The 27,113-nt window shown below is 39.8% G+C and overlaps 1 protein-coding gene across 1 annotated transcript in view; it reads right to left on the reverse strand.

Moving 5' to 3' along the window:
• The window catches only part of asap3 (ArfGAP with SH3 domain, ankyrin repeat and PH domain 3), a 51,587-nt gene that overhangs the window by 5,564 nt on the left and 18,910 nt on the right, over positions 1-27,113 (reverse strand). Inside the window, exons 6-24 of the mRNA XM_017716763.1 lie at positions 26,314-26,428; positions 25,599-25,684; positions 23,698-23,773; positions 18,976-19,062; positions 17,738-17,847; positions 15,861-15,930; positions 14,535-14,622; positions 13,851-13,899; positions 12,143-12,306; positions 11,152-11,285; positions 10,079-10,170; positions 8,476-8,653; positions 6,165-6,250; positions 5,554-5,669; positions 4,838-4,905; positions 4,015-4,119; positions 2,976-3,171; positions 2,465-2,684; positions 918-1,146 (exon numbers count right to left, since the gene is read on the reverse strand). Coding sequence (XP_017572252.1) covers positions 918-1,146; positions 2,465-2,684; positions 2,976-3,171; positions 4,015-4,119; positions 4,838-4,905; positions 5,554-5,669; positions 6,165-6,250; positions 8,476-8,653; positions 10,079-10,170; positions 11,152-11,285; positions 12,143-12,306; positions 13,851-13,899; positions 14,535-14,622; positions 15,861-15,930; positions 17,738-17,847; positions 18,976-19,062; positions 23,698-23,773; positions 25,599-25,684; positions 26,314-26,428 — 2,269 coding nt within the window. The remainder of the gene's footprint in view (positions 1-917; positions 1,147-2,464; positions 2,685-2,975; positions 3,172-4,014; positions 4,120-4,837; positions 4,906-5,553; positions 5,670-6,164; positions 6,251-8,475; positions 8,654-10,078; positions 10,171-11,151; positions 11,286-12,142; positions 12,307-13,850; positions 13,900-14,534; positions 14,623-15,860; positions 15,931-17,737; positions 17,848-18,975; positions 19,063-23,697; positions 23,774-25,598; positions 25,685-26,313; positions 26,429-27,113) is intronic.

Consider the following 27,113-nt stretch of genomic DNA (forward strand, 5'->3'; position numbering starts at 1 on the left):
CAAACTGCTGACACAAAGCTGGAAGTGTATAATTGTGTGAAATGTCTTTGTATCATTTGTATCATCATCTGTAGCATTAATATCACACTTCACTGGAACTAAGGGGCCTGAAAAACAGCCTCAGAACATCATCCCTCCTCCACCAAACTTTACTGCTGGCACTATGCATTCCGGGAGGTAGTGTTCTCCTGGCATCCACTAAACCCTGATTCATCATTAGACTACCAGATACTGAAGTGTGACTCATCACCCCAGAGAACGTTTCCACTGCTCCAGAGTACAGTGGTGGCCTGCTTTCCACCACTCCCGCCGACGCTTGGCGTTAAGCATAGTGATCTTAGGCTTGTGTGCAGCTGCTTTGCTGCAAAAACCCACTTAATGAAGCTCTGATGCACAGTTCTTGTGCAGATGTTGCTTCCAGAGGCAGATTAAAAGAATTGGGGATTTCTCACGCTACAAGCTTGTGGCCTTGCTCTGTAAATCATGGCTGAGCTGTTGTTGCTCATAGATGCTTCCATTTCACAGTAATCGCACTTACAGTTGGTTGGGGCAGATCTAGCAGGGCAGAAATTTCAGTGCAAATTCTACTGCCAGTGTTTGTCTATAGAGAATGCATGGCTAAGTGTTTGATTTTATTCTTCTGTTAGCAATGAGTGTGGCTGAAACACCTGAACTCAATGATTAAGTGTTGTGTCCACATACTTTTGGCTTTACTGTGTAGCAAGTTTCACAATTGACTTTGTAGCTTAGTGTATATTGCAGTGCAGATGTACAGATGTTCGAAAACCATAAATTGCCATAAACCAACTCTATTTGACTTTACGCACTGTTGCTTGTTAGCTACATTAGCCTCTTAACTCCAGTAAACTTGATTTTCTGAACTTTCGTGGTAAGAGTGGCAGAGTTTGGTTCATTACCATGGCGTTCTTGCGTGATCGTGGTGGTGGCAGTATGAGGGGCACTGAGGCATTAGGGCTAGCATTAGCTTTAGCCTGAGCATTAGTATTAGGTGTTTTGATGGTCAAACTGCAGTAGAGTTCCTCCACGCTGCTACCGGAACCCGGAGAACCCGAACCTGGAGAACCAGACACAGACTTCCCTTGACCTCCACTGCTCGTTCTCCGATATGATGTGGTCTTTTCTGAACTGCACACACACACAGAGGTGAGCAGATTAGCACACACAAGATTCACACAGCAGCTACAAGCAAGATACAGTCATGTGTGAAAGTCTCGGCACCCCGGTCATATTCCATAATTTGTTGATTTTTACCTGATGCTATGTAGACAAATGTAAACTGTGTGCTAAAATCTGTAGAAGAATGTGAGTGTGTTCTCTGTAAAACACAAATCTTTTTAAATTAACTGGGGGTGTGAAAACCTTTACGATGCATGATGTGAAATTTCATCATATAACGTGAGACTCTTTTTAAAAATCATTTGAAAACACCAGCTATTTGTGATATTTCATGAGGAGTGTCCCAAAAGTGATGTTTTTACATTAACCTACTTTTAAAAAAATTTTTTTTTTACATTAATTAGTTTTTTTTTGCCTCTTCTGAATAGAAACCATTTTGGAGACATGAGGTTTTGTTCTAACAGCAATGCTATGTTAATCAATTTTTTTTTATTTTCAGTTTGGCAGGTCATTCACTTCATAAAACACTGAAAAAGCACCATGACAAGGATGACCAGTTTCAAAAGCAGTTTAGTTCCAGCTGTAAACATCAGTTAATGATCTAGAGTTTATTCAGTTTAGATCAGTGGTGACTCAACCTCTAAAAAGGCCATATTAAAAATCTCAACTAATCTGTGGGCCAGCTGTGTTTTTATTTTATTTTCACTAAATATTTTGCCATGAATCAGACTCAAAATATGCCAAAACTACAATGGCAATAAATACGATTAAAAAATAAATCTAAATATAAACAAGTTTTTTATTTTATTTTTTTATATAAAACAACAGAATAGATTAGCTGCAGATCACTGTTAAACCTCTAAATCTCCCCAGTCTACAGTAGGTTATTTTAAAACTGCCCATTTGCTTGAAACTAGACACCTGCCACTTTTTTCGTTGTTTTTTGGTGCTGTCCTGTAGATCGTTGTTGGGGAGGGGGTGGGAGCACACATTAAGTTGCAGTGCAGCTGATGGTAAAATGGGCTAATATTAATAGAAAATGTAATTAATTTAATTAAGGCCTGACTTGGCCCGTGGGCCTTGTGTTTGGCACAAGGAATTTTGATGATAATTTAGATGATCGTTTTTGAATAATACACGATACTAACATGCTTCCCCCAGTTGACTCAGAGGGTGGCCTTTAGGCTAAAACTGCCAAAAACTGTGCTTGCAAGTGCAACTACATGAGTTATATGAGCAAAGGGCTATAGCAAGCTTCATAAATGAACTCTAATTCAAAACATAGGAAGTGTTGGTCTTACAAACCATAGAAACCAGTCCTACTTACGCAACAGGCCCTATGGAGCTATGTGTTGGTGAAGGATGTCCCTCCCAGGACACCGTCTGTCTCTTCAGGGCGGTGGTAGAGCGAGGTGAGCGAGGCAACGCTCCTGAGGCCTCGGACAGCGGGGAGGGGGGGCTGTTCCTAAAAGACCCCCCAGAGGAGCTGGAGCTGTGGCGGGAGTGAGATTCCTGCACTGAGATGCTGATCTGAGGGTCCGATCGACCTACAACAACACGAAGTAAACAAGAACAAACTTCAGTATTGGAGGAAAATCAGTTTAGTGACTTATGTATTAATATTACTGTTTTTAAAATGTTCACTTTATAAAAACTAGCTCAGCTGCTAATGCTAAGGTTATTAGCATGTAACCTAGCACTGTGTAATTTCAATTTTCTTCCAACATATATATATATATCCTTTTTCAATAATGACTGTGTATTATTCAGAACCTACAATTAATTATTTAGGAATTATTCAGTAATTATTGCAAGGTGGCTTGTTGTGAGTGACTGACCTCTCTGTATGGACTTGGCAGGAAGCGGAGGGGGCATGGAACCACCAGAGGGGGCGCTGTTGGCTGGCGGGTTGCGGTACAGAAAGTCCACATTCTGGTAGGTTTTATTGGTCACGCCGGCGCTGAAGCTCCAGGGACTATTCCCACCACTGACAGCAGGGGGCAGAGGAGAGCGCAGGCTTCTGGGTGGGCTGACCTGCATCAACGATAGAGAGATATAAAACACATGTCCCGAAAGAAACAAACCAGGTTTTTGGATGTCAGGTCATTTAGGGTGATTTAAGACTCTGAAAAACACAATACTGAACATACAGTATTTCAAATTTCACACTGACAAATGAAGCAGAATTACTATAAAATTATTTATTTTTGTTAATTTTAACATTAAACTATTCGTCTTTGCATATTTGTGCACCCCATATTTGCTCACCTCTAATCACAATACATTTCCTGGCCACTTTATCAGAAACCCCTCTACCCTGCTGTTGTATAGTTAAAGATTGTAATTCTAATGTATTTCTTGATGCTCAATTTGTGTTGGCCATCCACTAGCCCTTCATCATTGGTCAGTTTCTGACGACAGAGGAGCTTTTGGTTGGATATTTTTGGATGGATGTTCCACTTTCAACCCAGCAGTGACGTCCGAACTGATGGGCTACACTGTACATCTGCAAAATGGATCTATACAGTATGTGTTTCTACAGTGGCCAGTGGCCAATTTGTGGAAGCACAAGGTAGGTGTTTCTAACAAAGTTGAAAGTTAGTGGAAGCACAAGGTGAGTGTTTCCAATAACTTGGCCAGTTAGTGGAAACACAAGGTAGATATTTCTAATAAAGCGGTCAGTTTGTGGAAGCATAAGGTAGGTGTTTCAAATAAAGTGGCCAGTTTGTCGAAACACAAGGTAGATATTTCTAATAAAGTGGCCAGTTTGTGGAAACTTAAGGTAGGTGTTTCTAACAAAGTGGCCAGTTTGTGGAAGTACAAGTAAAGGCGTTTCATATTCATTATTATTTAAGGTCCATGTAGTAGGATACGAACCCTCTCGTCCAGGTCGTCCTCGCTGTCGTACATGTCCTGCGGAGTTTCCCACATGTACTCCACATGGATCTGGGAGTTAAACTTCCCACTGTGAGCCAGCTCCAGCTGAATACAGACACACATACAAACACAGAGACAGAGACAGTCTGTTTAGAACTGCAGCTGGGATTCTCACATTAACCCTTAGAAAGGTGCAGTTATCGTCAACAATAATGAATGAATGCTGAAATTTTATATTTCAGTAGCAAAACAAGTGGAGAAATTGTGTTGTACATGCAGATTCAACTCTTTCAGTGCATACCACAGTTGTGTTTGTAAGTAGAGAAGGAGATATTTTATTATGATTTTAGTCTGATGAAATGTTTACTGCTGTGTTTTATTTTGGAAAAAAAGTATTTTTGCCATCTTATTGTCATTTTTTGAGAAAGAAATTCAGAAGCACAGATTCAAACCTGCCGATTTATAATGAAAATCGAATGTAAATCTGATTCAATGTGTAACTACCATTCTTCATATAATTATGTTAATACACTTAAATAGTATAGGAAAATAACAATAATAACTAAAAGCCTTCTAAGGGTGAACAATCAAACTACAGCCGCAGGTCAAACCCAAGAAGCTTCTGTTTAAGCTTCACAAGTCTGGCACTGTTCCTTGATTTGGTATTAGCAGCGAAGGTTTAACTTTAAATAAGTGCTACTCTGGAACACTAGGTGGCACTGTGCACCTTTGGTTTCAGCAGGTGCCTCCACAGTTTTATTCACTCAGGTTTATGATACACTGCGTCATGTAGGTGGAGCAGGTAACATGAGGTCAAACGCACCAGCTCCACACACTGTGAGTCCTGCAGTCTCTTAGCGATGTCCAGTGCCGTCTCACCAGCTGAGTTAACTGAAGAAGAGGAAGAGAGAAAGTGTACAAAAAAGGAAAAGAACCGTTTACTGTTCTGTGTCCATTATTTGTATCTGCTTCTTTAGAAACAACCACTATATACTTCCACTAACTGGCCATTTCATTAGAAACACGTACCACATACTTCCACTAACTGGCCACTTTATTAGAAACATCTACCTTGTACTTCCACTAACTGGCCACTTTATTAGAAACACCTACTTTGTACCTCCACTAACTGGCCACTTCATCAGAAACACTTACTATATACTTCCACTAACTGCCCACTTTAATAGAAACACTAGATGTACAGTTACATACTGTAATCCCTCTGTTTCTTTACAGTTTATCAGCCCTCCCCCACTCATCAGTGATCAGTTTCTGACCACAGGGCTACTGTTGTCCAGATACTATGTAGATGGTGGTATATATATATATGCTAATGTTAATAGAAAATTAAAATCAATTTGTGGACCAGTTAGGATTTCACCACGGGCCTGACATGGCTTGCAGGCCTTGGGTTTGACACGTATGGGCTGGAGGACAGACAACACAACCTGTCCATCAACAGGTGAGTGACAGTCTAACTGTATACCAGCGAGGTGGAGTGGAATGTAAATGTGTGTGTGGACATGTTTGTGTGTATACCTGTGTGTAAGGTAGCTTTTCCCTTCAGCAGCAGTTTCAAACACTCAGGTCTGTTGTACATTGCACTGTAGTGTAGAGCTGTATTTCCTTCCACTGTCTTCTTCTCCAGACAGCCACTGTGAGAAACACACACACACAAGATATAATTTCAGAGGGTACGCCACAGTGCACACAAAGCTTACTTAGGCCCAATCCCATTTCACTCCTCGCCCCTACCACTTAGCCCTGACACCTCCGTTTTGCTCATTCATGCCTAAGGGTAGGGTGTCCCAATTTATGTTGAGGGGTAGGGCGAAGTGTAAGAACTACATGACCCTCTACACTGAGGGTTTTCAGAGACATACTCCAAACAGACTGTTTAGAGAAAAAACAGCAAGATTGCTGAACAAGCGCCCAAAGAAACCCACAAATATGAAAACTTTCTCTGTTAAAAATGACAATAACCATTATATTATCTTAGTTTAATGTTGTTTCATTGTATTATGGTAATTTTCTTCATATCAAGCATTCAACAATCGCTAATACTGTGATGTCTTGGTAGCTAGTTAAATTTCCCTTTCCACTTCCAAGAGCGACGGTGAGACTAAACTACAACCACACTCAAAACTCACCAGTTCTGTGTGAGGAAATCAACCAGAGCCAGAGAACTTTTCTCCGCCAAACGCACTGCCAGGTGGAGAGGAGTCTCCTTCAGATCCTAGAGATCAAGAGAGAGAGAGAGAAAGAGAAAGAGAAAGAGAGAGAGAGAGAGAGAGAGAGAGAGAGAGAGAGAGAGAGAGAGAAAGAGAAAGAGAAAGAGAAAGAGAAAGAGAGAGAGAGAGAGAGAGAGAGAGAGAAGGAAAAGAAGGCAAGTCAAAGAGAGAAAAAAGGGAGGAAATGACAGAAAGGTAAATAGAGGAACAAAAGAAAGGAAAAAAGGAAAAGAGGGCAAGTCAAAAAGTGCAAGTGAGAGAAAGATAAATAGAGCAAGAGGAAAGAGGAAAAGAAAAAACAGAAAGGGAGCGAATAAAAGTAAAGAAAGAAAGAAGAAGAAAAAAGAAAGCAAGTCAAAGAGAGAGAGTAAGAGTAAAAGAAAAAAGCAAAAGAGGAAAGAAAAGGGAGAGAAAAATAAAAAACAAAGAAAGAAAGAGAAAAAGGAAGAAGAAGAGGGCAAAGTCAAAGGGGGCGAAATGGAGAGAAAAAAAGAAAATGAGAAAAGAAAAAGAAAAACACAGTGAGACAGAGCATGAATAAGAATGAGGGCGTGAATGAGGGGGAAAGAGAAAAAACAAAAAAGTCATTTTTGACCCAGAGCTCTTTAGATCGTCACAGCCTCAAATCTCAGCCTTACAATAATAAACACGTACGCGCTGCGGTGGGATTTCACTGCCCTCGAGTGGAGGAGGCCAAAACAGATCTGATTAGAGACGAAGGAAGGAGAGGAAACGCAGGATTAAAGGACTGAGTGAGAGGGGGGGAGAGAGAGAGAGAAAGAGAGAGAGAGAGAGAGACCGTAACAGCAGGGGAAGTGATGTCATCACCATGTCTGGCGGTAATGAATGACTGCACTGAAAAGCATCTACTAGAAGCAGTTGAGCTGTAAATCACACTCCTACACCAAAAACACACTGATTTAAGATTAAATTCGCTGCCCCCCTCGCCCAAGCCTCAACCCCCCAACAACCATGATGAGGGTTTTATCTCCAGAACACCCGTGTGACTAACCCGACGGCAGCCCACTCCACACACAGAGGCAGATCACACCGAAAGCTTTTCCCAAAGCTAAAACAAGAAGAAAGCATTTCTTTCACGTTTTCCCTTTTTTTGAAGGTTGTTTCTTTGTCTTCACTTCTTCTCGCTGATGATCAACACTAGCATCAAAACCGCCAGTCAGCTGTATTTTTAGCATTTATTTATTCTAAGTCATTTTGGAGTGTTGCTATTGGACCATTCCTCATGGAATTTTGACACAATGTAAAGGGAAGCTGTTGGTTTTGTATCATGTCAAAAAGTAAAAATGACAAAAATAGATACAAGCCACAATAAACACAGCTAGCTAGCCATTACTTTGACATGTATACTGAAAGCTCTGACCACACATTAGAAAGTGACCTTTATCCTACACATATTAAAATGATAGCTGGCTGATGCCTCCCGAGTGGCTCAACCGTCTAAGCACTGGACCTATCATCAGGAGATCGTGAGTTTGATCCCTGGTGATGCCACAGCCATCCGTAGCCGGGAGACCTAGACAGCACAATTGGCCTTGCTCTCTCTGGGTGGGTAGGATGGCGCTCACTTCTCCCCCCATCTCTCAACGTGATGCTAGTCAGCGCAGGCGTCTGTTAGCTGACGCAACAGATCTGCTGGTTGGCGCTTTCCTCTGAGCGCGTTCGGCTGTCCAGTATTTCGAAAAGAATCGGTGGCTGGTTTCACAGTTCTCAGAGGAAGCCTATGTTAGCCTTCACCCTCCTAGTGTTGATAGTAACGTGTGATTGGGGGAGTCCTAACTAGCGGGTGGAATTGGAGACGACTAGATTGGGGAGATAATTGGGTAAACCTACACATGTCTTCTGAGTTTATATGGAATGTTGATGATGGTAAAAATCTGAAATAATAAGTTTTCTTTGGGGACTATTTTGCCTGTTATGCATGTTATGTATTCCTCCACCGTGAATGAGTTTAAGGCTAAAACCTTCTCAAAACTATAATAAAACAGTGTCTCAGGCGGTGAATTCCTAACCATTTCATGTAATGTGAGGTGTTTCTGTGAGGGAACTTTGAGGTGGATGTCTGGTTCCTATCACCACCACTGCGAACAATCCTCACTCTATAAGTTTTTCTAGAACAGAGCATTTCACACCAAATCACTCTGGATGACTGTTTACATCTTAACCAGCTACATATGCAGAAATGTTGAAGGTTGACTTGTTTGTGTGTTACCTGATCAGGTATGTGGGCAGGTTTGGAGAGGTCCTGCCCCTCAGCGTAAAGCTGCAGTAAAGCTGTGATGTCTCTGGACTTTATAGTGTCGTACACACGCAGAGGCTCTGACTGTTCTTTAGGCAGTACGTAGCGTCTCTCCACGTACTTAGCCGTGATGTATTCCTTACGTGCATTCCTGACATGCACATACACACACACATACGCACACACAGACACACGTTTACGTAAATACGCTGAGGGAGGGAGATTATCTCTCAGATAAATCACATATTGAATAGATATATACAATGGAATAAAGCTTTTACTCAGTTAATTAAAATAAAAAAACAACAACAGCTAAATCATTTGAATGATCAATACTTTTACTAAAACTTTAATCAAATCAGAAAGATATCTGATATATGTTGCATTGTGTGGTCATTTTTTGACAAGTACACACTTCAAATTTTTCTTTCTTTAACAGGTTCTTTAATAATTGGAATTATTCCATTTAGAGCCATAAGTTCTGCTTAGAACCATTTCATGCCTAAATAGACTTAAACAGACTTTGTCATTCAAATTTACACTATACAGTGTGCATTAGAACGAAATTTTGTTGCCTTGGCTCAGAGTAGATTGGTAATACAAGTAATACAATGTAGTGCAAAGTACAATGTAGTGCACCTGGTTTTGTATGGAGAATGTGTTGTATTTGGTTCTGTACAGAACCCCTTTGAACATGGTTCTATATAGCACCAAAAAGGGTTCTTTTATAGTATACAAGCTTGACACAAGCAGGACTCTTGGATGCAATATAGATCCATTTACAACACATTCTCCATCAGTCTCAAGAACTGTTTCACCATGCAAACAATCATTTAAGCATAAAACCATTGAAGGAACATCTTTTCTTAAGAGTGTTTATGCTGTTTTTGGCTCTGACTTGATGTGACAGTATTAGACTTAACCCTAATTGCTGTCCAAATAAGTTTCCAGCTGCTGCAGACTGCTAGCTGGATGCTTTTTAATACAGTATTTTGATATTTTTATATTAAAAACCTAACAAACTTTGACTGTAGAATCTGAAATTCTTACCAACAAGAACTGAGATGGTAAAAAGGAAGTAAACTCTTCAAAAGAGGGTGCTTCAAGGGTTCTTTAGTAAAGAAAATTGTTTTATGTAGAACCATGAACACTCAAAAAACCCTTTGCATGATTAAAGAGTTCTTCGCATCATGAAAAAGTTCTTCAGACTGATGAAAATTTTGAAAATGTTTTTATATAGCACCCAAAAGGGTTCCTCTATTGTTATGATGTCAATCCTGGAGCAATAGAAGAACCCTTTTGGGTGCTATATAGAACCATGTTCAAAATGGTTCTATTTAGAACCCTCTATAGCACATTCATGTACATACTCCAAAAGTCTGAAGAACCCTTCATGATGTGAAGAACTCTTTAATCATGCAAAGCATTCTTTGAGTGTTCAAAGTTCTATATAGAAAAGTTTTCTTTGTGAAAAAACAAGGCAGATTGGAGCACCATTTTTTTGTATTTAGTGTGTAGTTTTCTAGCAACTTCTAGATCTACCCCCCCCCCCAACATCTGTGTTCTAAAAACTCACATGTTGCTGGTTGGTAAAGGTTTTATTGAGTCGTCTCGAAGGTTGGCCTCCAGAACGTCATTAAACCTGCTGTTACCGATACTGACCGCCAGCTGTGGGGAAACATCAGAATACAAACCAGTGAACCATTAATTCTCAGTCTTATACAACACGAAACAGACAGACAGGTTTCTTCCTGCCTAATGGTGCATTTACATATTGGCAGTAGATGAACGACAGCAAACTGGAAATTTCATTTTTCTGTATGGACAATTCTACAACCAATGTTCTGTCTTGAGTTGGCCCCATCATCAGGAGATCACAAGTTCGATCCCTGGTGAAGCTACAGACGTCCATGGCCGGGACGTCAAGAGAGCAATTGACCTTGCTCTCTCTGGGTGGCCAGTATGCCCCCCCTCCTCCCATCACTCAGTGCAATGCTAGTCAGATGCAGTGGTGCTTCACAGGTCTTGGAGGAAGCATGTGCTGACCTTTGCCCTCCTAGCACTGGTGGTTGTATGATTGGGGGAGTCCTAACTAGTGGGTGGAATAGGATACAACTAAACTAGAGAGAAAACTGGGGAAAATGCAAAAAAAAAAAAAAAAAAAACAAAAAAAATCAGGTGAGATAAACCAAATGTTTGTTGGAAATACGGACACAGAGTTTCTTTTGTTGTTGTTTAGCAATGCACTTTATCTTAGCACTTCAGCATTTTCACTTCTTTTCATTTCTATCTCTGTAATGCATTTAAATTTGATCTTTTGTTTTTGGATTTTTCCCCAATTTTCTCACCGATTTACTTGCATCCAGTTCCACCCACTACGTAGGACTCCCTCAATCACATTATAGCACCAGCGCTGGGAAGGTGAAGCCAAATGCAGGCTTGGCATTTCAATGCCAACATGTAAATGCAGCATAAGACTCTTTTACATAGTAGTCCAACTCCTTGTATCTACACTCTACACTATGGACAGTGAGTGTAAATACAAGGAGGCTGTTTTAATCTTATGGCTGATCATGTAATGTATCAGTATGTAAGTGCATGTAATAGGCCTTCAAATACAACTCTAGTGCACGTGTCTGTGGTGTTTACCAGCAGCTCTGATGTGCTCAGCATGTCAAGTGTGAGTGACTGTATCCGTGAGTAATGCACTCCGAGCTCTCTGTGGATTCCAGAACATTCAATGCAGGTCAGGATGCCGAGATTAGTGGACAACCAGCTGGGCTCTAAAAGGGAAATGAGAAAGATCCACAGATAAACAACAACACTACACAGTCTAAAACAGTAATAATAAATAAAAATAAGAAGGAATGGTGCTTAGTGATCAATGGGCTATTCTGAAATAACCAATAGCCTAACCCTCAAGTCAAGCCTGTCCAACAGGAGAAGAGTTTCTACTGGACATACCCTCCAGCTTCCATTTAACAGAGAAAATAAAGAGCAGCTGAGAAAACACAGAGAGTAAAGGCATATTTGGCTTCAAGAAATAAGAACAGCTCTGAAACTCAAACAGCTTCCGGGACAGAAATGTGTGTTTACTAACAAAAAGAACAGTAAACAAACTGGAGACACAATACTGTTTTATTGGGCTCTTAAACTCCATTATGAATGAATCACTATGGTATGTAAATGCTGTCCTGTCCAAAGGTCACTACAATTGCACTGCTGTAAAACAGTTTTCAATAACAGTGACTGCTGATTGGTGTCTTAAACCAAACAAGCCACTACTGCTTCACTTCCTGCCATTACGCTTGAATCTGCACTGCTCCTCGCTGGCCACATTATTATACCTCCACTCGCTGGCTATTTTATTAGAAATGCCTACCTTGTACTTCCACTCACTGGCCACTTTATTAGAAACACCCACCTTGTGCTTCCAATAAATAGGTGCTTTATGAGAAACTGTAGAGACAAATACTGTGATATAAACTGTTCCACAGTTTCTCATTAGGCTGAATTGAATTTTTACCAACAGCAGCAGTAAAAGATCACTTTTGTAGACAGGGTTTAGAGAGGATAATTATTCAGAGTAATGTGTTAGTAAAGTGTAAGAATATGTGCGTGTGAATAAGTGTGTGTGTACCCGGAGCTCCACAGTCGCAGCAGGCCTCGTTCCCCGGCAGGTTTCGTAGTCCAGCGATGACAGAGCGAGACAGGTCCTGCAGGCCGCTCCCCCACTGCAGCTCATCACCACCCAGAGCCGTGTTTAACGCAGCATCCTTACTGTTCTGCAACACCGATACCCAGCTACAGAGAGAGACACAGAGATAAACAAAAAACTGCACCTACATTCAGGCAACTTATTTTCAACATGACTTCAAACCTCTTTTGCAGCCATTAAAAGCCTGAACTGTGTCGGTACATTAGTCCATGTTTATAGATAACAGAGACAAAAAAAAACACATAATGAAGTGTATTAAAGATAATGAACAACTCCACACCATTTAAGGAGAGTCTGTGATGTTAGCACCAGGCTAATTGGTGGGGAACATGCTTCCATTACTTTTAATCTATTAGCTTTACACCAGTCATGGTCATTGTGTATACTGGGGATAACAGAAATAGAATGATAACATGGGCTGACTGATAAAAATCCATCTCAATTACAGCTACTCCACACAGGATCAGTCAGCTATGCTCGTTTCCATGGTTACTCTACACCCATTTCCAAGGTACCCCTGCACTCATTTTTGGTTATTTAATTAATTAATGGTTATACTACATTAGATTCTATTGTTACCCCACATCAATTCCCATGGTTCCTTACTCTACTTCATTAATTTCCATTGACATGATCAAACACTTGTTTCCACTGCTACAATGCATTTTCTGTAGCTACGTCACACCCATTTTCATGGTTACACTACACCTATTTCTACCTTTGCACAACAATAAGTTCCATGGTTACTCTACATCAGAGGTTGTCAACTTTTCTACCTCAAGGCCCACCTGTTTATCACTAAAAAGCATGAAGGCCCACAAGAAAAAGCTCAAAACATTTTTGCTTAAAATGTGATTTTTGGAACATTTTTAGTTTTCACTGTTTTCTATGACAAAGTACCATCACAGGCCCACTACAGACCACTGGCCCCCTAGTATAGCTCCAAGAGGTCCTTTGCGGACCACTTGTGGTCTACGGCCCAGTGCCTGAGAAATCCTGCTCTACATCACATTTTCGTGGTGACACCACAGTCATTTCAATCATTAAACTACACTTATTTCCATGGTTATGACATTCTCATTTCCATGGTTACACTATGCCTGATTCCATGGTTGCACCACACTTTTTTTTCATGGTTACGCCACACTAATTTCCATCGTTATTCTGCATCATCCGTTCCTGTGGATACACTTCAGTCACTTCCATAGTTACACTACACTAATTTCCCTGGTTATTCAGCTACCCATTTCAATGATTACACCACACTCATTTCCAAGGTTTCACTACACCCATTTTCATGGTTCTGCCAGAGTCATTTTCATGGTTACGCTGCGGTCATCTCCGTGGTTACTCTACACCCATTTTCTTGGTTTCACTACATTCGTGGCAGGGTAAAGGGGTAAGAACAGGGTAAGTTTGACTATTTTGCTTAAACATATTTTTCAAATTATCTTGCATGTCTTAATTCATTGTGTGTATGTGTGAGAAAGAAAGAAAGAAAGAAAGAAAGAAAGAAAGAAAGAAAGAGAGAGAGAGAGAGAGAGAGAGAGAGAGAGAGAGAGAGAGAGAGAGAGAGAGAGAGAGTGTAAGCTTTGAGTGCATGGACTTTTGGACAGAAATGAATCCTTACATCATGCATTCCTGTTCATCCTCTGCCTGGAAATGATACGTACGGTTATCTGTGAGGTTGAGCGGGACAGAGAGAGACAGAGAAAGAGAAGGGTGTGAATGGAATAAGTGTTTGAGGGGGAAATGTGGGAAAAACAACAAATGAAGTGAATGTAGGCATAAATTACAGGCCAAGACAAGCCCTCATCACACACACGCTTCTCATTATAACACACACACAGAAACATGCCCAGCCCAGCCCCACACAGCACCTGCTTCTCATTATAACACACACACACACACACACCATTTCCTAAACGTTCCATCCAGACCACATTTGTGTGTGTCAGTGGAAAAGATGTTTTATTATGATCTGAATTTGATGAATACGTATTGTTTGCTCAGTCTTGCTTTGCAGAAAGAATCCCTTTACACTTTTGCCACACACCAAAACAAAGGGTGTTTAAACTGAATGTAAATCAAACAATAATAAAATTCATTATGTAACTGTGTCAATAACTGTCTAATTATGCAGTGGTATTTAAATGATTGTGTGTGTGTGTAAATTCAATGTATAGTAAACATGTCTGTGCTGTGTGGTATTCCTGTGATGGTGGGCTGCTCAGCTGCCCTTTGCTCATCCCACTGCTAAAGCCACGATGAGGTCAGGCAAGGCAGGAGGTCAAAGGTCAAAAGATCAACCTACGGGTCACCAGGTCAAAGCTCCTCTTCTCCTCGGGGTTGGGCCGCACCTGACAGGTGAGCAGGTTGAGTTTGGCGGGAGGCCTGTTAATCTGAGAGAGACATATTTAGTTCAATTAGTTTAATTATTATAATACATTACAACCAACAGTCAGCATAATAGTAGCCAAATATGAGTGTCTGTTAGCTGCACTCTTAGAAAAAATGGTTCTACATAGTACCAAAAAAAGGGTTCTTTGGCTTGTAACAACAATAGAACCCTTTTTGGTGCTATATAGAGCCCTTTTCAAGGGTTCTATAGAGAAGCATTTTTTACTAAAGAACCCACAAAGACCTATCTTTTTTAAAAGTGTGGCAAAACAGAATTAGCAATGATACTGCTACAGTTCCAGGTAGTTGCTAGGGTCTTGTTAACCAGTTGCTCTGGTATCCTAGTTGGTTGCTTGGGTGTTGCAAGGTGGTTGCAATAGTATCCCAGGTGGTTATTATGGTATTGCTAACTGGTTGCTACACTCTTAGCAAAAAGGGTTCTATTTAGTACTAAAAAGGTGTTCTTTTGCTTGTAACAATGGTGGAATCCTTTTTGGTGCTACATAGAACCCTTCTCAAAAAGGTGATATATATTTATAGCACATTTTCCATCAATCTGAGGAATCCTTTAATGATGCAAAGAACCCTTTAGTTGGGAAAAGGGTTATTTGAGTGCTCAAGGTTCTTTTTAGAACTATTTTCTTTACAAAAGAACCCTTGAAGAGCCATCTGTTTTAAAAGTGTATGGTATTTCAAGTGGTTGCTAAGGCGTTGCTATGGTGTTGCTAGGTGGTTGATAAGGTGCCGCCAGGTAGTTGCTTCTATGTTGCTAAGGGGATGCTATGGTGTTCCCAGGTGGTAGATAAGCTGTTGCCAGGTGGTTGCTACTATGTTGCTATGGGGTTGCTAAGGCAATGCTAGGGGGTTGCTATAGTGTTGCCAAGTGGTTGATAAGGTGTTGCCAGGTAGTTGCCACTAAGTTGCTAAGTGGTTGCTAAGGTGTTGCCAGGTGGTTGCTAAGGTGTTGATAGGTGGTTGCTAGGGTGCTGCAAAATTTTTGTTATAACTTTCATTCCCATGGGGAAAAAGTTGATCACTGTGCGAAAAACTGAATGAAAAAAGAAGAATGATAGACAGTCAGTTAACAAGAGTGTGGCACATTACAAAATAGCTAATAAACTTCCATGATGGTGAAATTAGAAATTTTGTGATGTACCAAATCGTTTCCTAAAGAAAAGTAATTAAATCAAATCAAGCCATAGTGAGGTTACAGTGTGCGTGTGTGTGTGTGTGTGGTCACCGTGCTGTGCGAGATGGTCAGGCAGCCATATTTGACCCCACACTTCCTCTTTTGCCACACCTTCCTGATCCTGCAAAACAAAATAAAATCACCATGGAAACGTCACCTCCCAAGCACATCACCACAACGACCAACATCTTGACAGCCTCAAATCCCCAGTCAAGCAGGAAGATGACGTTTATTACAACAACATAACGAGTGCCTACTTCAGTCATCAATGGCAGAAATTACACAGCAGTGATGAAGAACTAAAACAAACTCATCTGCCTTGATGAGTCATCGTTTGTTCTTTCTCAGTGGGACTTTCTTTGAGGGAGTGAAAAGGAAGCCTGCAGCCCACATTTCCGACCACCCAAGAGTTGAGCTCAGCACGATGGTCTATCTGTATGAGGCTATGTCTCAAATCGAGCCCTAGTTCCCTATGCAGTGTGTTTGCTCACCCTAGTCTAGTTTGCTCACCCTACTGCAGCTAGAGCAGCCGGTGAGCATGCATGTCCATATTGGTCAGTAAAATGGATCAGCAAGCGGAACTGGAGCTTTCTGAAACCTGCTGTGTTTCTTATCACTGTATAATAGAAGCTGCTACCTTTATTGTTGGATGCACTGAGATTTCCTCAGAGGATCAATAAAAGGAATCTGAAGTGTGACATAAGTACCTATTCATGTGTTTACTTGTTCAAAAATAGAAGATAAAAAATATTAATATCTACGAACTATCAGCTTTATTTAGCTATTATTTACATATAAAAATAAACACAGTATGGAGAGATCAGGTTATAATTGAAAGAATAATGAAAAAATAGAGACTTTTTAACTCAGGATTGAGGGTTAATATTTAGGGAACTACTACTGTTGACAAATAGGCACATTTTGTTGCTTTTCCAAGTGAAAAGAAGTTAAAACATTCTCTACAGAGAACACAGCTAGATGCAGCATTTTTCTTAAACGTTTAGTGCAAATAAACAGAAATTGTGCACTAAACATAGCAGAAATTGGAAAACATAAAATATACTATTTCCAGGCCAATTTTTAATTTTTTTTTTTTTTTTTACCAGTAAGTTAAACTTGCCAAATAAAAGTAATTGTATATTAAAATATGCAGAAGTGTGTTCTCTGTAGAGAATGTGTAGCTTATTTTCCTTTAGAAAATCAATGGCAACATAAAATTTAATCAGGTGAGCCCAAACTTTGGATATGACTGTATTACAACCTTCAACATTTAAAAACACCACTTACAGCAGAATCTAAACTGAATGTGCTCCCAAAAATAACTGAATTCAGAGTTAGAAAAAGGGGATGATCTGACATCTCTGCTAGCTGATCTGGCCACAAAAGCCAGTGTAACTGCTTATTACTGAAAAACATAACTCCGTCATCCAAAAACTAAAAAAAAAAAAAAAAAAAAAAAAAAAAAACACATTATAATCAGACCTTGTTAATTAAGCACAATCTTCCCTTTCAATGAGGCAGTAGATTCGCAAAGAGGTGAAGACAGCAGTGTTAGAGTGGAAAGTGGTGTTTGTGGGCCATATAGTTTATGAGTCAGCAAAAGTTTGAATGATCTGATCTCAGTATGTTCCCATCCTTCCACTGAGAGATCAGAGAGACTCGGGTACTGTTTGTGTGCTGTAGTGGGTTTGGCTTTGAGAGTGTACGAGTCTAGAACTCAGCCAGAGTTCAAACCAGACCTAATGAAGAACAGCTGAGTCTGACATGCACCAAAAACTGCAGTTCCAGCGGTACAACCCTGACTACCCCCCCCCCCCCCATCCCCCCACTGCTCAAGGCCAAATCTCCCTGACTCAACAAACAAGAACATGAACATTTGGCTTCAAGAGATTTGGAAAAGAACCAAATAAGCAAAGTCAACTTCTCACCCGACACTCTTTTTCAGCAGGAATCCGGATTTTTCTGTGCCATACTTCTTATTGCCCTGTGGCTGGTGGATACTGTAGCCATGACCCGAATTCTTTCTGTTTAAGTATTCCTGAAAAGAGGAAGAACATCATCATCACCCCATCATTACTATTATCATTATCATGACTATCATCATTTATATCACCACCACCACCATCATTCTCCTTCTTCTCATCATCATAATCTAACACTATCATCATCACCATCATTACATTATCCTCCTCATTATCATGACTACTAACCTCACAATCATTACCACCAATATCACTGCCATCACTACCATCACCATCATCACTATCTGTATCATTATTACCATCATCATCCTCCCATTCACCATTATTATGACTACTATCATCACCATTACCACCAATATCACCATCATTACATCTTCTCCTCATCATCATGATTACTATCATCACTATCATTACCATCAATAACATCATCATCACTACCATCAACATCACTAAAGGCATCATCATTACCATCATCCTCCCATTCACCATTATTATGACTATCATCACCATTACCACCAGTATCATCAACATCATCACTATCAGCATCATGATCATTACCATCATCCTCCTTATCACCATCATGATCACCACCATGACTACTATTATCACCCATCATTACATCACCATTATTGTGACTTTTGTCTTTACTATCAGCACCCTCATGATTATCATTGACTGTTATCATCAATATCATTACCAATATGGCCATTACCATCATCATTATCATGAGTATTATCACCACCATCATTACTACTACTATTACATCATTACCATCACTATTATCATCAACATCATTACTTTTGAAATCATCAATATCTCCATTATCACATCTTCCCTCTCCTCATCATGATTACTATCATCACCATCTTCCTCACCATCGATATCAGTGTCATGATCACCATCATGAAAACCATGACCATCATTACTATTAAAATCAATAAAATCACCATAACAATCACCACCCCATCATCTTCCTCTTCAATATCATTACTATCACCATGACTACCACCACCACCATTACTATCAAAATCATCATTAACACAACCATCATCATGATCATCACCACCATCACTCTATGATCACGACCACCACACCAACATGACTACATCATTATCTCAACTTCTAGAGTTAACAGCCCTGCACCTGTAGTGCATGCTGGGAGTTGTAGTCCTGTTTGAACTTGCCTCTTTGCCATCCACCTGTAGCTGACTCCTGAGAGAGTCACGGAGCTGAGAGAGCTTCTTCACTTCATCATCCTGGTCCTGACGAACCTGTGAAAAAAAACAAAAAAAAGGTGGTAAAGGAGGGGCTCATCTGTCCACAAAGTCTTCTGATTGGCTGTGCTTATATCAGCTCTGAAGTTATAAACTCCAGCAGTAACTAGGAATCCTCACTGAATCTCTACCTTAGTCATGTACAATTAGAGACTCCAGCTGAATTTACAATTATTTACTCTTTTTTTCTGACCATTAATGCATTCCATGTTTCTCAGTTTGCACATGCAGGGTGAAATAAACCCAAACACTGGGTTGGTGTGTCTGAATTTTTTTGGGGATTAGAAAATTATTTAAACATGTTAAAGCAGGGCTGTAATGACATACAACTTCACTTTAAACAAAAATGGAATCATCACCATCCTCTTCATCATCACTATTACTATCAGCATTCTCATCACCATCATGACTACCATGACCATCATTACTATTGAAATAATTAAAATGACCATAATCACCACCCCATCATCACCTTCCTCTTTACCATCATCACCATCACCATGACAACTACCATCACCATCATACTATCAAAATCATTAACATCACCATCATAAAATGATCATCACTCCATAAATAGGATCAAGAAACACCGCTGCCTTCTCTGGGCCCAAGCTTCTTTACAATGGACTGAGGGGAACTGGAGAAGTGTACTTTGGTCTGACTAATCAACATTTGAAATTCTTTTTGGAAATCATGGATACTGTCCCCTCTGGACTAAAGACCACTCAGCTTGTTATCAGTGCACAGTTCAAAAGCCAGTATTCATGACATCATTGGGTGCATTAGTGCACATGGCATGGGTGACGTGCACATCTGTGGAAACATCATTAATGCTGTATGATAGATACATGTTTTGGCAACATATGCTGCCATTCAGACAACAACTTTTTCAGGGAAGGCCTTGATTATTTTAGTAAAACAATGCCAAATCACATTGTACATGTATTACAACACCATTGCTCAGTTTTTAAAAAGTCCTGGTGCGAAACTGCCTGCAGTCTCAACACTGAAAACATATGGGGCATTATGATATGAAAAATATGACAAAGGAGGCCCCGAACTGTTGCGCAGCTGAAATCCTGTATCAAACAAGAATGGAAAAATATTTAACATTCAAAACTACAGCAATCAGTCTCCTCAGGTCCCAAATGCTAACATAATGCTTACACACTATTTTTATTTACATTCTGCACAGCATCCCAACTTCTTTGCAAATGGAGTTTCTATCTGAGGCCTTAATGCCAAAAGTTCATACAAATTTCTTTATATCTCTTCTTCCTCGTGCATTTTTATTATGATTTGAATAAAAAGAGGGCAAGTCTCCACAGGAGAAGTGTGCTTTCAGAAGCATTGCCCAAACCAGTTCCTCAGTGAAACACCTACCTCTGTTAGATTAGTCCTAACACGCCTCAGCACACAAACCCCACCAGCGCACTGACAATAACAGCCTTACAGAGGAACTCTGACATTATGGAGAAAAATAAGTTCATCCAAGATTGTGTTACACTGAAAAACAAACAGAGAATTCCCTTTTATTTAATATTAGTACCAACATAACAAAAATGTCTCAAGTCAGACATGAGAGATTCATATATCAGTACAAATATCAAATCAAAATAATAAACAAATAAAGTACTAAGCAAAATGAGACACTAACTTTAGCTACTGAACCTTTACTCAACACAACCATTAAGGACCAGTTGTTCATTTATCAGGAGACATGTCTGAGAAGATTAAATATAAGACAATCCATTTGCATAAGAAATTAAAAAAAAAAAACAAGAGTTTCCAAAACTTGAGTAAAAAAAACCAAAACACCAGAACTACCCCCATCAGATAAACAGCACCTCAAGCTGTCATCTTTGAGAAAGAAGATAAAATCAAGCTGCTTCAGATCTGAAAACATCCACAGGTGTTTCTGTCCATCCTTCCACTGTGAGAAGACAGCTCAGCACTATGGGTCGGAAAGGATGTGTAGCTGTTCAAGAAGAACGCCACTGAGAAAAGGAGACACATCAAACAAAGAAGCTGAACAATGGACTGACCACCCCAAAGTCCAGACCTCAACATCACTGAATGTGTTTGATTGCTTCAGAAAATGATCAACCAACATCTAAGACTGAGCTGAGGAGGAGAAACTGAAAGTGAGTCTCCTGAAAAAAATGGAAGCTGGAATAAAAGTAAAGAGTGACTTATTGAACACTCAAACATATGATATTTAGATTTAGCTGCTGAGGCCTCTGGGTAATCTTCCACTGAATATGCTTTCTATGCTAAAAAATTCAACTTAATGGCTAGAAACAGAGTGAACTGGGTTTCTGACTTGGACAGTACAGTACAGTCAGTGTGAGCTTCCTTGTGGTCATGTGGTCTCTTTAAATGGTTAAAAGTTAAAAAAAAGAAAAGAAAGAAAGGAAAAAAAGGAGGAGCCGCCTGACACACAAACACACGTGTGTATCTTTCTCTTAAAGTCTTCTTTCATCAAACAGCACAGGATCAGTAATTCAGACTACTTCCTTAAACTCAAGCACCAACACAGTCCCATATCCCAACACAGGTATTATCAACGCGGAGGGTGAAGCCAGCAGCCCGTATACAGTGGAATTACAGCACAATTCCTTATTATCCTTCTTCCGTGTACATGTGAAGAGAGAAAACAGGCCTATAGCTCAGCCTACAGCAGGTGATGTTTAAACTCTGAGTCATCGAGCCAGAAAAAAATGCAGAAATCTCACACACTGCTGCTCACACAGAATCACAGTATCACTGCACATCAGCACAGACCACCCTCAGGGTTAATATCACAACAGAATATCTTTCCAACACGGAAAACTAAAGGAAAAGAACAGCCGAGTTCACATTCAGAGGCAAAAAATGGCTAAAGCATTTGCCACCTTCCATTTATATCATTCTCGAGTGCCCTGGATCTGTCCTGACTTCTAAACACTCAGTAACGTTAGCCGATATTTCACAGTGTGTGACGCAGTGAGGTACGTCGCTCTTCTACATTACGCAGTGTTGAACCTTAACTGATAGAGCCTTCAATTTGGCATTTAACTGCCAAAACTGTCAAAAAAACAAGGAGAAAACCCTCGCCTACATTAATGCTAACTTCTGCTAGTGGCCCTATAGAAGGATTAGGCCTATGCCTCTTTTCGACCGTTACCTTACCCCTCGGAACTGAGTTACACAGGGTAGTGGTTGACATCTTACGTCCCTATGAAATGGGATCCGCAAATAAAAAGGACATTACTTCATTAACAGACTATTAATGGTGCTCTGTAGGTGACCCTGCCAGTCAGGAGGGTAAAGTTCAGCAACCTCACTGCTGGGCTTTAGTTACATTTAGGGCATCACATGCCTTCAAAGAGGGAGGTGCAATTATTTATTATTGCCCACCCCCGTTTCGTCTGTGATATGAAGATGAAGTCAAGCTATTCGCCAACTTCTTGATTGAATTTTCCCATTCCACCTTAAATGATGTAGCAGTTCTGAGGCCTGAGGCACCAGAATGTAAACCATTTAAGGTGGAACGGGAAATTAAGCTACTACTAATGATTTTTTATGCTTGTTATGAATAAAAAAGCCATAATACATTGAAACGACATTAAAGATGATACGATGGTTATAGTACATTTTTACAGAGAACATTCTCATCTTTGTGTGTTTCTTTGGTCGCTTACGCAGCCATCTTGCTGTTTTTTCTTTTCTTCCTCATAACACTCTGTTTGAAGTCTGAAAGACCTCTGTTTGGAGGGTAGCCCTAACCCTTCACCCTATCACTCTATTTCAACAAAAATCAGGCCACCCTACCTGTGAACGTGCAAAAGGGAGGGGAAGGACTAAGTGGTGGGGCAAGGGGTGAAATGGGATTGGATTTTTGCTCTTAAAATCTGTCTCATTGTTAATCTAAATATGACTCATTGACTTATCCCTCTAAGATGTTTGAACTTCTCTTAAACTCCTGAAGTCCTAACCATTGGAGAGCTCGCTTAACTACATCTGCTTAGACACCACAGAAAAAAACAACCATGACTGGCCAATTTTCCACTGAACTTTAGAATTTAACCAATTTGTTTCCATCTAAAATGCTTAACAAAAAATAAGAGAACTACTGTTATGCAGAGTTTAAATACAAACATAATTCTACTGAATAGTTAGTTTTTAGTTCCCAGAAATTGTTAGACCTCCTAGCAGGCCCTGACGGTTCCAAGCTTACATTATATATATCACAATATAGTTTGTGGATAATTTCAAGAGACAAGAGTTTATATTTATCAAAAACTGTTGATAGCATTTTTAGTTAGAGTTATGTCCCAATTTGGCCAAAGCTTTGCTAGTGAGCCAACTGCTATCATCAAGTAAGGCGCAGCTTTTGAATTATATCACCATACTTTGTACATGTTTTTACAGAATGCCAAGAGAGAAGACAAACAAGAAGAAGTTAACTTCAGTTTCATTACTCCCAGTTAAATTAAATACCCCTGCAATCTGACACTGCAGACTGATTCAGACTCCTGCCAGAAAATGAAAGCTGGAAAAAACATACTGTCAGGTTCAGGTGCCTATTTCACACCCATGCTGACCTCTAGCTCAAACACAAGCACACATATAGAGTGCTACATATATTACCGTGTGGACAGAGGCTGCCAGCTTCTGCACAAATGGATTGAGATTTTCAGCAGCTTTTAGTCCATCCTGGAAAAAACTGAGAAAAAAAGTCACTCTTATCACCATATTCATCACACATACATATAAATACTGATACATACAGACAGATGCAAAAATGGTGTGGTGAACTATGAGTATCAGAGCTGCACCTTGAGTTTAGGCCATAAATGAAAAACCTCACATCTACAATAAGGGTCATTTCTGCTAGCACACCTTATGGGGTTTCTAAGCTAAGCTAAATCTGAAGCCTTTGAACATTTGTTGACTGTTCTAGATTAAATTTGTAATGGACATTTAGGATGTTTTATCTGAAGCTTGCATATATGTAAGCTTGTATGTACTGGTTTTCCAGTGACTCTTGTCATGGAGCTGCCGCCACCGTTTTCCATTCCGCACAACCAACCGGAACCTTAGACTACGGCTAATATTCACAGTCAGTGACGTAACTAGAATCTCCAGAAAACCACCCATTGTTGATTACTTTGTCAGTTTCTAATTATGTTGGTAGTTAATCTAACATGTGAGGCCTTCAGTCCAGCTTCTAAGTCCTAACCAACAGGGGAGCTCACTCAGCTATGTCTACCTAGATGTCACAGAGAGAACAATCCTGATTGGATAATTTTCTTTTGGATGGTTAAAGATTGTAACTCTTTTGTTTCTAGCCAAAACTTAAATAAGAGTATTACTATATTGATACAGAGTTTAAACACAAAAAGTATGATGATTAAATTACATAAAAATAAATTTTAAATTACACTTAGTTTTTTTAGTTCCCAGGAACTTAAGGCCTTCTCTGAAAAGGCATCCTCACTGCAAATACAAACACATACACACGCCTGTATGTAGGGCAGGATATAGAAGACGCAATTTCGTATTGAATCCTAAAAACAGCCACTATTGTTGAGCTGAAACTGAGGCGTCTGCATGTTTGGGTGATACAGAAACAATAGAAATGTGTTCAGTGTTCAGATGAACGAGAGAAACAGGATTTCTTTATAATCTCACACAGACAGGAGGAGCCGAAAAGGCGTTCGGTTCCTGCTGGAGACTAAAGCAGCCTGAATGCGCATTGTCAGCGTTCAGAGAAAAGCTCTATTTTCTGACACAGTTTTGTCTCTGAGAGAACTAACATTTTGCTGCTCATTGAATTTAAAATAACGAAAAGCATGTTTCTCATGTTCCTTTGGACAAATAATGTAGTTCAGGCTAATAACCTCAACAATATTCTGGCATAAAACACATCTGGTGTGATTTGTCCTGTAGTAGAGCACTGCAATGTCTTTTTTACAGAATTCACCACTTTGTGTTGTTGTGTTTCCTCGATCAGATAAAGATATACAGATACATTTTTAATAACTGGATGAAACCGAAACTTATTTTTAATTTCCTTTTTCTATATTTTTTAATACAAAGTGCTATTTTCTCTTTTTAAATTAAGTTAAATCTTAAAAAGTCCTCTTTTTCAATGAATTCTCTTTTTGAAAATTTTTATTAAGCTACATGTTCATGGTATTTTTAATGCAACCTTGAATTTGAAGAAGGGATTATTTGTATAAAATATTATTATTATTATTGTTATTCTAGACAGCTCAGATTACTCTCATTGGAAAATCAACAGATTTATTTATTTTTAGGAAACAGATTTGGACGACATTATTTGTGCTGCAGTGTGAAACTAGATGATGGATGCTAATCAAGATTCTGATGCCTAATAAATTCAGACTTCTAGCTTAGCCACTGAGCTGTAGGCTAACAAATGTGTGCGTGTGTGTGTGTGTGTGTGTGTGTGTGTGTGAGATGTGTGTGTGTGTGTGTGTGTGAATACAGGTGACTGAACAGACAGTGTGTGTGGTTAGACATACTTCAGCTGGGCCTGGAAGTATTTGATTAGGCTCTGGAGCAGATCCGGACCCTGACGCATCTTCATCTCCTGAACTTTGAGCAAATACTGCAACAATAATAAAAAAAATAATAATAATTCATTAAAAAATTATAAAGACTCCTTACAAAGCTCATGCCTAGCTTAACAGAAGCAAATTCAGCAGAGGACTGACAGGATGTGTGGTGTCTGTTAGCTGTATTTGTTAGCATGGTGTATAAGAGCTGTGTTAGGTATGTTAGCAGGGTGTATGTTAGCTGTATTAACCATGTTAGCCATGCTAGAAAAACCAACAAAGACTTGCATGTCTGGTCACCAGCAAAACCAGCACATGTTGTGTTTTGGATGCTAGTATGCTGCTAAACAAGCATGATCATTCTGGGTGACCAGCTAAACCAACACCATACCAGCACTAGACCAGCACTACACCAGCTTAGAATTCATACTGGTCTTTGCTTATTTAGTAGGTAGCTCTGTGCTCAGATTGTGACTCATAATCTACTGCAGTAAAACAGACAGAAGGGCATCTAGAGGAGGTGCTTCAGTAAAACAAAATTCCCCCATAAACTCTCTGCCTGCCCCTCTCTCTCTCTCTCTCTCTCTCTCTCTCTCTCTCATCTTTATTTCCAGTCTTCACCACAGCTGGGTTAGGCAGTGCAGCTAAAGCAGAAAGTTTCCCCTGATCTGCGCACACACACCTCACACATCTGCAGCTGAAAGGTCCTCCTCTCCCTCTCCATGTCCTCCACCACGTCCACACTGTCCAGCCGGATCAAACCGGCCTGTTTCTGCTTCTCCCTCTCCAACTTCATCCTGAGAAAGAGAGAGCAGAAGATCACAACAAGGTGCAGGTTCCATTAACACGCTGACAATATAATATCCAAAGAAAGCTACATTAACATCAATGGAAATTATGTCCAGTGTGATTTTAGGGATGTGGTGGTTAAAAAGGTGGCTAAACACTAAACTGCAGCAGTCAGTCAATCACATGACTGTGGAACAATGGACAACATGACCAACGGATGCATAAACTAAACATATCTTGTCACTCATTTAATCACTACAGTGTAATCATTGTAAGTGCCATCAATTCATAATATCTTTATGTTTTGTTTTTTAACTGAGGATTAGTGTTTATGTTTACTTAGTAGCTAACACTGCTTGTACTGTTGAATCAATACTGTGCGCACACCCACACAAATGTCTACAGTTACAGAGAATTAAGCAGAGTTAAGCAAAACTGCATGTTGTATATTAATATAAGAAAAGCGCATTCATTCTGTTAGCACGCACGCTAAAACAATTAGCTACATTGCTAACAAACGTTTCTCACGCTGCCCTCCAAACATGTTATAGCACCTAAGTAGAAGCTTTAACTTTTTTTTGTTTATAAGTCCCACGATTGCCTCAATAAATGCATTTACTTTCTTTTATTCATATTTATTTGCCAAAAAACTGAATTCATATTTTGTTTGTTGCAGTATACAGTGATCCCTCG

The sequence above is a fragment of the Pygocentrus nattereri genome, chromosome 10 (genome assembly GCF_015220715.1).
Source record: "Pygocentrus nattereri isolate fPygNat1 chromosome 10, fPygNat1.pri, whole genome shotgun sequence".
Taxonomy (NCBI): Eukaryota; Metazoa; Chordata; class Actinopteri; order Characiformes; family Serrasalmidae; genus Pygocentrus; species Pygocentrus nattereri.